At 35.1% G+C, this 12,002-nt stretch overlaps 1 protein-coding gene and 1 long non-coding RNA gene across 2 annotated transcripts; one reads left to right on the top strand and one right to left on the bottom strand.

The window, feature by feature from the left end:
• The first annotated feature begins 4,944 nt into the window (after positions 1–4,944).
• On the top strand, positions 4,945–7,576 carry LOC103408475 (probable LRR receptor-like serine/threonine-protein kinase At3g47570). Its single transcript, XM_008347323.3, has 2 exons — positions 4,945–6,967; positions 7,164–7,576. The coding sequence occupies exons 1-2, from the start codon at positions 4,945–4,947 to the stop codon at positions 7,574–7,576; spliced, it is 2,436 nt and encodes an 811-aa protein (XP_008345545.3).
• Positions 7,577–9,271: 1,695 nt separating this feature from the next.
• Positions 9,272–11,112, bottom strand: LOC139195189 (uncharacterized). Its single transcript, XR_011579823.1, has 3 exons — positions 10,797–11,112; positions 10,338–10,404; positions 9,272–9,488 (listed from the first exon to the last, which is right to left on the bottom strand). It is a non-coding gene; the product is annotated as an uncharacterized lncRNA (long non-coding RNA).
• Positions 11,113–12,002: the final 890 nt, after the last annotated feature.

Here is a 12,002-nt window from a genome sequence, read left to right as displayed (position 1 = left end):
TTCCAAGTCCTTTGCCACCCCTCTTTGAATATGACTCGTTTAGTGCTAGACTTAGATTGGGTTGGTTAACTCATAAAACTCAAGGTATATTAAAAGGAAAAATATTTTGTCACATGGTAATACTATTTAATGATATTTCTCTTATAAGAGATCTTAGATTCGAATCTCGGAAGTAACAAGTCTGCAACCAATTTATTCTGCCCCCTTAGACCATCTCCAATGGTGGCTTATAACCTAAATTTTCCCCTTTTTTTCCCCCCACAAATCCACTCCAACCCAAAACCTAAACCAAACCTAAAAACTAAAACTTAAAATGAAGGCAAATATAGGTCACAAATTTAGCCCACAAAAGCTGCTAGAACCCACGGATGAGAGTGAAAAGTGGGCCTTGTCATGTAGCCAACGACTACTTATCTTCATCGGGTGGTGGTGGTAATTGGACCGTTAACCAACGGTCCACATTCATTTTTTTTGTTTGTTTTATATTTATATATTTATTGAATCTAATGGCTTAAATCGAATATAATCAAATCTAACGATAAAAAAAAAGATCTAATGGTCCAAATTTAAATCCAATGGCTAGAATAATCTTAAAATTTATTGAAATTTAAATATTTTTTTCCAACGGCTAGAATAATATTTTTTTTTAAGTTTATGTGGTTTATCATGATTTTCATGTATTGATTTAATGATTTTTCAAAATTTATCGGAATTTAAATATTTTTAGGTTAAAATGTTCATAAAATTAATTTAGGATAGTCTACATAATTTTTTTTAAAGTTAATTTAAAAAAAAATTAGCCTTAATTCATTTTTTGATAATCTGAGGCTAAAATTTTAGGCCAAAAGGGTTGGAGTAGAAAAACTATTTCTCGGTTAAAACCTAAATTTTATGGGCTAAATATTTTTAGATTTTAGGTCAGGATTGGAGATGGTCTTAGAGTGTATATATCGATTACTACTCTTGCTTTTGCTTCCTCTCCTTACTCTGCCCTCACATTTAAACCCCATCTCTCTCTCTCTCCCTCTCTGCGTACTTCTTTTGCTTTCCGTTTCTAGTTAATAGTCTATAGTCCACACACCCTCCATTTCTCGCTTTTGCCCTCAAAGCCTTTCTTCTCGTGACAAGGAGGGAGCAGTTCTACCGTCCTTTTATTTGTGACCGCACGGTGACTCAAGCGATTGGTCATGGAGTAGGCACCCAAAACATTACTGTAGCGGCCGAAGGTTAAGAAAAAAAAAGGTGACCGCTGCCTGTTTTGTTTTTGTTTTTTGGGATCTTTTGATATAAGTTCAAAGTAATTAAAAATTAGACATATTTTAAAGTTAAAAATCATTAAAAATTGGACCTATTTCAAAAGTAGGCCTATAAAATTGGACATATTTCAAATTTTCCCTTGTTTTTTTTTATTTATTTGTTTGATATTTTTGTTTTGTATGTATGATTTGGAAGAACTTTTGAAGGCAGATTGAGTGCTCGTTCATGATATTGTTGGAATTAGAAGATGCATGAAATTAGAAGATTTTCATTTCTTTAATATTTAAAAAAAAATATAAAAAGGGTATAAAAGAAATAAAAATGAAGAAAATATCATACTAGACTTAACCTAAGAGCCATGTTTTTTTTTTTTTTTTTGACCTAAATCTAAATGCCCCTACCAACGTTAGTTGGAAATTTTGCAAATATTAGCACTATTAAATTAAAATTCATGCAGCTGTAACACCATATATGCAAATATGGCTTGTTAAGAAACTGTTAATAACAGGTATATACGCAGGTAACATGTGGGTAACTCATTTCGACCCGTTAAGAAAAATAAATTATAATTTTAAAGTTTAATTACTAAAAAATTTATTATAAAAAACAATAGCCATATTGTATATATTGGTATATTCTATATTAAATATATATTTTTGTATTATTATTCCATATAAGTTTAAAAAAATTAAGTTTTATTCATTTATTTATTTTTATTATGAGAGTTTCTTATTATCATTAATAGGATAAATTTTACTTAACATGTTGTTGTCCAAAATTAAAATCAACCAGTATAGTATTAGTATAGGCAATAAGACATCCCTACAAGTATGAAAAATGTGAAAGAATATATAAACACTCGTGATTCATCATTCCTCCACAAATAGACAATAGTTACACTTACATTATCGTTTAGATTTTTAAAACTCTCCAAACCGTCATGAATAGTTTTTTATTTGAGTGTAAGAGTAATAAAATTAATAATAATTATTGTAGAAGTGTAAGAAATGTAAAAAAAAAAAAATATACAATCACTCGTAGTGACAAACTTTACAACTTTCATGAAGGGGTCAACTTCAAAATCCGACACTATAATCCATAAACCTTAAATTTGTATTTAACCGCTGATTGTCGTTTAGGCTTTATTCTTTATATTGAATTTCATTTTTGAAAACATGATCTTCTGGGGGATGTAGGAAGATGAACGGTTCAGATCTTTGATATCACGTCCCGATATTTACGGTTAATTGAAATATGAGTCGATGTTATATAGTTTGCAGAGACTTTATAAACACCAAGTAATATTTTCACTAACGGTAAAACTCTGAATATAATAGCAACGATCCGAACCGTTCATCTTCCCGTATCCTCTAATAGATCATGTTTTCAAAAAAAAAAATCTGAAAAAATAAAATTTGGTGAGAAAAATGAAGCATAAATGTAAACAACAATCGACGGTTAAATTTTGATCTATGATTTATATGATTATAGTGGCACATTTCAAAGTTAAGCCCTTCACGAGAGTTGTAAAGCTTGTCATTACGAGCGTTTATATATTTTTTTCTATATTTTTCACACTTCTACATTAATTAAAAAACTATTAAAGACTTTACTTAAACAATAGCCATATGATAAATGAGAAGAGAGTGCTAATGTAGATAGCCTTATTGAAAATATCATCAATATAACTCTTGAAGAGAATATATCAAGCTAAAGTTCCAATACTGTTTCCCATGGTGATTGATAAAAATTGAAGAGTTTGATTGTAAGAAAATGTGCAAGGTTCCAAACCTTGAAACATAATTCCCTTAATTTTTCAAATCTTTTGAACATTTGATATTTTGTAATGTTCTAATGTGTATACTTATTTACTATTATGTTTTTCATTTGATTATTTATTGGTTTAAAATATATTTTCCTTAATGGGTAACGGGTCGGGTCCAAGGTATAAAATATCGATGATATCGGAAATATCGGTAGTCCAAAAACACGAAAATTTCGATAGAAATATCGGAATATTATCGATATCGATAAAAATTGAATAAAAACTGAAATTGTAAGAAAAACTTGGAAATTTTTATTGAAACTTTGCAGGATGTTTATTTAGTTAATTATCTATTAGTTTATCACAAAAAATTGGAAGGAAATGCATTGCATGATAGATATAACTTATTTAAGTTGATTATATAGCAAGCTGGCAAACATTGTGAGTGTAGAAAATATGTAGTAATAATGAAAGAAATTTAAACACACCATAATCATTTATATATAATGAATTAGTACAATATTTTACACTTTATACATTGCATGGTAAGATACATGAGTGACTTAGCAAGGTCTAAAATATCGATGATATCAGAAATATCGGTAGTCCAAAAAAATATCAATAGTCCAAAAACACGGAAATTTCGATGAAAATATCGGGATATTATGAATATTTTAGACCATGGTCGGGTCATATTACCTGTTAATATTATCGGGTCGAATTCGGATAGGGTCATTTTACCCTTTTATTTTAACGGGTGTTACAGGACACGACCCGTTAAGATATTGAGTACGACACGAAAACGATACGAACACGGGAAACAAGACACGAATGTTAGGTCTAAGTTCATGACTTGGTAAAATTAGAAGTCATTGCAAGTGAGGCTTAAATTGTCAAAAACTCTCTGGTTAATAATCCAAATTTCTTACAAACTTTTTCTTCTAAATGTTACTTGTGAGTGATCACCTTGATTAAACTCTTGTGTGGCCAAAATATTAATTAAGAATTGACAAGGTTCCCCTTCAATTTGAAAAATCCCCACCATTCCTAGTAAAATGTACCCTAGGACGGAGCTCTATGATTTTTGGTCCTTACAGTTGCCATCTCATTTTTTGTAAACATATTGAATCAAGTTTTTCTTCTATATGATAGCATTTCTTCTCTTTTATGCATTTGTGCAAATTCAACTTAGTTAATTAACCTATTTTGCTCTCTGTCTTAGAACAATGATGGAGCCTTCACGTACCAACCATAAGATGGTTTTGTTCAAATTCATGCATGGGTTCATTCTTTTATGCTTGAGCACATGCCTCAAATCTGTAGCACTTCGCAGCCTTACTTATCTTGGAAATGAATCTGATCGCTTGACATTGCTAGACTTCAAGAAAAGAATAACAGTAGATCCTTTCGATGTCATGAGCTCGTGGAATCATTCTATCCATTTCTGCAGTTGGGTTGGAGTTTCGTGCCACAGTTCCACCAAAAGAGTCTTGATGCTGAACCTAAAAGCTCAAAAGTTGGTAGGCTCCATTCCACCATCCGTTGGAAATCTTACTTATCTTATTGGAATCAATTTGATAGACAACAACTTTCATGGGGAAATTCCTCAAGAAATGGGTCGTCTACAAAGCCTACAATATCTCAACCTTTCTCATAATTCCTTCCGTGGAAAAATTCCAACTAATTTGTCGCAATGCACACAACTAAGATGGCTTAATCTACAAGTCAATCGAATTAAGGGGTCCATTCCGAACCAACTCAGTTCATTGTTCAATTTAAAATGTTTATGGCTTTATGGTAACAATCTCACTGGAACCATCCCACCGTGGATAGGAAACTTTTCTTTGTTGAGTAGTCTTTTTCTTGGCGACAACAATTTTCATGGAAGCATACCCAATGAGCTGGGGCATATAACAGGCTTGATGGAATTCGTAGTTGAGAGCAATCATCTATCTGGTATGATCCCTTCCACAATCTATAATATTTCTTCCATATACAATTTTAGTGTTGCTGAGAACCAGTTGCATGGAGAGCTACCACGAAATCTCGGCACTATGCTTCCTAATCTTGTACGTCTTTTATGCGGTATGAACAAATTCAGAGGAAATATTCCCATATCGTTGTCCAATGCTTCTAAGCTTTTGAAACTTGATCTTTCTCAAAATGGCTTCACTGGGACAATCCCTGGTGAAAGTTTCGGAAGCTTGCGAAGGTTATTTTGGCTAAACGTTGAAAGCAATCAACTAGGAAATAGAAAAGTTGGCGACTTGAATTTTCTCAGTTTCTTGGCTAATTGCACTAGTTTGGAGGTTTTGGGTCTTGGCGATAATAATTTTGGAGGAGGAATCCCAGGATCCGTAGCCAACTTTTCGACCCAACTAAAAGTTCTTAGTATGGGGGGTAATGTGATATATGGAAGCCTCCCTAACGACATTGGAAATCTTATAAACCTGACCATTCTAACATTAGATCGGAACCATTTGGGCGGCATTGTCCCTCATGAAATTGGGAAACTAGAGAAGTTAGAGCAACTGTATTTGGAAGGAAATAAATTTTCTGGGTTAATCCCGTCTTCCCTTGGTAACATGACTTCATTGTTAAATCTCTACATGGAGTCAAACAGGTTTGAAGGCAGTATACCTCCAAGTCTGGGAAACTACCGAAACATATTATTTCTTAACCTTTCAAGTAACAACCTTACGGGCACCATACCTAAAATGCTAATGGAGCTTTCAACCCTTTCAATTTCTTTAGACCTGTCTAATAATTATTTGACTGGTCCGCTGCCCCTTGAGGTGGGTGATTTAGTGCATCTCACGGAGATAAATGTATTAAGAAACAATTTATCAGGTGAAATCCCGAGCACCATCGGGAGTTGTGCTAGTTTGGAGCGCTTGTATTTGCAAGGTAATAAGTTTGAAGGAACAATTCCTCAATCTCTTAAATATTTAAAAGGTTTGGAAAAACTTGATATTTCAAGCAACAATTTGTCTGGTCAGATTCCTGAATTCATTGGCAAGCTTGGTGCTCTCAGGTATCTCAATCTTTCGTACAATGATTTTGAAGGCGAGTTGCCTAAAGAAGGGATTTTTGCAAATGTTAGTAGAGTCTCTGTTCTTGGAAATCATAGACTCTGTGGTGGCATCCCACAATTACATTTGCCTCCATGCCCCCTAAAAAAACACCATTCATCTCAAGGACTACATTCCCCAAAAGTTGTCATCCCCATATCCTGTGTACTTGGAATCATAATTGCTCTATCATGCTTCTTTGGTGTTTGTTCAATGTTGAAAAAGTCAAGAGATAGACTTGCAACTTCACGTTCTTATAAGGATTGGAAATTGGGTGTCTCCTACTCACAACTCGTTGAATCAACTAATGGTTTCTTGGTGGATAATCTTATTGGTTCAGGAAGTTTCGGTTCTGTTTATAAAGGGGTAATTCCAAGTGATGGAACAATAGTTGCTGTTAAGGTATTCAACCTTCAACAACAGGGAGCTTCCAAGAGTTTCATGGATGAATGCAAAGTTTTAAGGAGTATAAGACACCGTAATCTTCTCAAGATCATAACTGCATGCTCAAGCATTGATAATCAGGGTAAAGACTTCAAAAGTCTAGTTTTCGAGTTCATGGCAAATGGAAGTCTTGACTCAATGTTGTATCCAATGGAAGAGAAGCAATCTCTAAGCAAGAGATTGAGTTTTATGCAAAGATTGAATATTGCCATTGATGTTGCTTCTGCGTTAGATTATCTCCACCACCATTGTGAAATGGCAATTGTTCATTGTGATCTAAAACCGAGCAATGTACTTCTTGATGAAGATATGGTAGCCCATGTTGGGGACTTTGGTTTAGCAAGGTTCCTCTTTGAAACATCAAATGATCCCTCATTCAGTCAAACAATGTCATCTCAACTAAAGGGTTCTATAGGCTACATTCCTCCAGGTATGAGTTTCTATCATTCTAACTTCCTTTTTATTATCTTAGTACATTATTACTAATTCCAACAAATTAATCTCTATTTATGAAAAACACATTATTGCCTTCTTTTTTTCTTGGTTAAAAAGTAACTTATAAATTTAAAGAAGATATTGTTCTAATAGTTAATTGCATACGACATATTGTATGTATGTCCTGGCAGAGTACGGCACAGGAGGCCAAGTTTCTATACTTGGAGATGTTTATAGCTATGGGATACTATTGTTGGAAATGTTCACAGGAAAAAGACCTATCGATGACATGTTCAAAGGCAATCTAAGCATTTACCAATTCGTAGCCATTGCTTTGCCTGACCATGTCATGGACGTTGTTGACCATTCAATTATCCTCGACCTCGAAGCTGATGGTGATGTCAACAATTACATAGTGCGGGAACAAACTCCATCCAAACGTAATAATGGTGGCCCGATGAAAGAAAAGAAATTAAAGGAATGCTTGATTTTAGTGATGCAGATAGGACTCTCTTGCTGTGCAATGTCACCAAGTGAGCGGATGCTGATGGATGTGGTTGTCAGAAAAATGAGCACAATCAGAGACTTGTACCTCAAAGTTTAAGAAGACTTGAGAAGGACAAAGCATGCTGCTCAAGGGACATGATTACTTATCAATAATATTTTCCACTATCTGCTCACCAAAATTTTCTTTCTATATTTGGTTTCTTTCTCTTGCTATCACTTTGAATTTTGTCTCGTTGACGTTTGTGGTGTGTTTTACTTATATGACTTGAAGCTTTCGAATTTTAATTTGTGTGTTGCTTTTAGAATTTTAATGATTAGTGGTTTTTGTTGGATAAATTTTTTTATGTTCTTTGTTAAATGGCCAACTCTGCAAAAAGTAGTCACAAACTGTTATCACCTTTGATAGAATTTGAAACCGGTGTTAGGAGTATGAGAGAGAATGTGGGATAGTATGACGCAGAAAGTTTCATGATATGGTGAGAGCTTAATATTAAGGTTTAGTGCAATGGGTTTAAAGTGAAAGGGACGCTCAAGTTAGGAGCATTTTTTTGTTGTAGTTGAAGTTCTAGGATCGATTTGTCACTCCATAAAATCGCTTGTATAAAACAAAACAATAAATTTAATATGAAAATTGCTAACATTTCTTACAATATGTTTTACTTGAAAAAGAACGGAATTCTTTTTCTTCTTCTGAAGTGTGAATAACAATTCTCGAATATTTAGCATTGTCACTTAACTTCATAGTTAGTAAATTTGCGTATAATATCCTTATTATATATGTATGTACGTATTTTATCAAGTTTTGTTTTCTATACACGTATTAATGATTTGTTAAATTAAATGTTTTTTAAAACTCCAATGTACGATACATATTTTTCATTTTTAAAACATGTTGTTTTCACACGTTTTTCAATAATACATATAAAATTCATGCATTTTACCCATATTTTTAACATATTATTGATTAAATAAATATTAAAATTTAAAATAATGCCCAAATTTCAAAGTATTATTTTAGTAAACTTATACATGTGTGTTGCAGTCCTATTAGATTAGGAATGTGATTGTGTAAATCATAGTAGATATGTGAATGTATCTTTTATTCCTATTAGGAATAGATACCTATTAAATGTTGTAATCCTAAAGGGAAATGTTTTTACCTATCCTACTACTATAAATAAAGGCACAATAGGGTGGAACAGAACACACCCACAATTACATATCTCTCTCTTTCTCTCTATCTATGCCGCACCTACCCTCTCTCTCTGGCCTCCATAATTGTTCAGTAAATTATGCCTACAACACGTTATCAGCACACTCTTGACGTGGCGCTAAAGAGAGTTTGATTTTCAATCAGGGGAGTATTACATTTTAATCATTTTTTTATGATTAATTTATTATTTTGAATTGATCTACATGCTATTGATTCAATTTAATTTTTCTGTGTTGAACATGATACAACGCATTGGAGATGCAATTCCGGCTTTCCGAGAAGGATCTTCTACAAGTCCAAAGGCTTTTATTGTTTTATGCCAATCAGGTACGCTTAAAATAAAGTAAGATATTTGAAACGACCATGAAGCGTGAACCTCCTATGTTTATCTTTTCCTTCCGATATATATATATTGTATATGTTTCAAATATTTTGTCAATATATATATTTGTTTCATGCATTACGCATATATGCTATGGCACATCCCGATCCTAGAATCAAGGCGTGCTGGCCGTCACGTGAGCGTGACGTAACCAAAAGTGCGATGCGGAAGCAAAAGATATGAAAAATACGAAGGAATAAAAAAAACAACTACTAGCAATCTACTAGCAGTAATAACCAACTAGCATACTAAAGAGAGTTTAAATGTGCAGTACACAATTTCAGAGCATAAGAACTAGGTGCAGTCAAGTAGGACTATAATTAAATTACAACACCTGCAGGTGAGTCCTACATGCAGGAAGTCTGTCAGAACGCCGAAGAAAAACCTCGTGAGCCACCAACTACTAACTAGAACCTGGAGGGGCGCAAAAACAAAATTGAGTGGGTCAGTAAAACCAAAGTTTTCCAAAACATTTCATTTAAAACATTTCTAACCTCTCACTGTAAAACATGTATACTTTCCCAGAAAATAACATAATAGTATATAAAACCTTATACGTCACCAATCACCAATCTATCACAAATCCAGGAATATGCCATGCCATAAATGTCAATAAGAAAACATGGATGCATCAAAATAACAGGTGACATAATGAATCAACCAGAGACCCTGCAGTTGGTCCTGTACGGTTAATTCCATAACTCAATATCCAACCCAGCCGGAGTCACCACGGTGACCTGTACGGCACTACTCTGCACATATATCGGAACTACCTAAAGTCGTCTGTACGATAAGAATGGTGTAATAATACGCTCTAGTGCTTCTCTCATCAACATCTGTGCACATAATCTAAGGTCACCTACTAGTCGGAACCACCTCTAGTGGTCTGTACGACTAGCATGTCGGAAACCTCACATGATCTGTATGACATGCACCTACTTGGATCCAAGGTGAGCGTGCGGTGCAGTGAATGATATAAGCACTAACACTAGGGATGCAGGTTATGAGCTCTCAACACAATTCACATCATCAATGATTCACATGAATAACATAAACTCACCTGATACTCACCTGTGCGTCCACAACACCAATTCACATATATATATATATATATATATATATATATATATATGCATCAATTATCAATTCCTATAACTCATAATATGCATGCATGGCATTTGAAAACATAATTTCATATAAATTCAATTTATGGGAAAATCAATAATATATAGGTATATACAGAAAACAAAACTGCCCACTCACTGGTAAGTCGATGAGTCGTAACCCCCGTGACGTCCCTGGATGCGCTCGTCCTCGGGATAGGTGTCACCTATATGCGAAACAACTATAACAACGTTAATTAAAGCACATAACCAACAAATCGAAATAACTTCTCATACGGTACTCAATTTGGGTATACGAATATACCACATCGACCTACTCGACGTCACAGACGTCGAGAAATTTTTAGAAAAAAATTTCTGAAGCTGCACGCGCCTCCACGCGCCTGGGCAGGCACGGGTTCATGCGCCCCCCACGCTCGTCTCCTACCTCGGTTCGCCGGACTGAGTTTTTCGGTGGCTGGAAAACTAGAGATTTTTCAATCTCCTTGTTCTCCGTCGTTTCTCAAACATTTTCTTCGTATTTTATATCAAAATAAAGCCCTAAACATGTAGTTTCACGTTATACTACTTTAAAGCTCTAAAAACTACGAAATCTCACCGGAGAAATTCCAAGAAAACCGGCCAATTTCGTACCCAGTGATCCCGACGTCCAAAACCTTCAAACGAAGCACTCCGAGCTTCCTTGGGACCTCACTAAGCTCACTATAAGCTTAGAATTCCATGAAAATCAACATATCACGATTGCATGAACAATGACATAAAATTGGGGTTCGGGTTTCACGTGATTTCAAAGGTTTCATGTCCTAAAACTAGTACCAAACGATTCAGGAGGTCGAAAGGATGAAAAACCATACCTTTATGGCGTCGATCCGTGAAAGTTCGAGGGTATTGACCCTTGTCCGTACAATTCGAGAGGGAGAGAGAGACTGAACGGAAAAGAGATAGAGAGAGAGGCACGGGGGAGGGAGAGAGAAGGGTTGACTGTGTGTGTGTGTTGTGTGGTCCACCTCAAACCATCACCATCCATTTAATTTTCTAACTCCCTAACCACAAAATACAATCCAAATTTTAATCCCACTAAAACTATGTTTCCAAAAGTTTAGGAATGAATGCATTTAGTCCAATATGTCACACACACACATACCTTAATACCCGCCAAGGGTAATTCCGTCATTTCATGTCCCCGATATATAAAATCCCGGAACGGGCTGTGACATGCTATGTGGAATTTGTGAGTCAAATAATCAAAATAAATTAGAAGCATTTAGGGTTTTTCAAACCCTAAGATTGTCGGAAAAAAAAAAAAAAAAAAACAATTACATTTTTTTTTTGGGAAAATTTTGTCGCTGAAACGCACCAAGCTTGAAGCTTGGGTAAGCAACTGGATAGCCTTTTTAGGTTTACTGCTCGAATTGGACCAAGCCTGCTACTTGGGTCCTTGGTACATGGGCTTCAGCCCTCAGACCGTTCAAGAAGCCAGCTAACGTGCTGGGTTTTTTCACGACTTGGCCTGCCTCGTAGAAGCTCTGGGCTTCTATGTTTTGGCCCGCTTTCAGCTGCTATTGGACTTTGTTCGACTCTAGCTTCGGCTTCAGCTCGCCCCAGCTCGGTGCTTTTCCCAAGCGCACTAGCAGCCTTTCTTAAGCCTATCTCTACTGGGCATGGCCCTCCTTCCCTAGCATGCTGACTTGCAGTCCAGTTAGGCTACTGTGCAGCTGTATAAGGGAGCCTAAAGGCCTACATATTGTTGCAAGACCGTGACTCATTGCAGCACGCAATTACATGTTGGGCTGCATACATTTTT

The sequence above is a fragment of the Malus domestica genome, chromosome 04, assembly GCF_042453785.1.
Source record: "Malus domestica chromosome 04, GDT2T_hap1".
Classification (NCBI taxonomy): Eukaryota; Viridiplantae; Streptophyta; class Magnoliopsida; order Rosales; family Rosaceae; genus Malus; species Malus domestica.
The sequence above is the reverse complement of the archived record's forward strand: the minus strand, read 5'-3'. Positions and strand labels throughout refer to the sequence as shown.

Excerpts from the sequence above, each read along its gene's own strand:
- LOC103408475 (XM_008347323.3), top strand. The coding sequence starts at position 4,945 with ATGGAATTCGTAGTTGAGAGCAATCATCTATCTGGTATGATCCCTTCC. Across the intron at positions 6,968-7,163 it reads TATAGGCTACATTCCTCCAG|AGTACGGCACAGGAGGCCAA; the intron begins GTATGAGTTTCT and ends ATGTCCTGGCAG.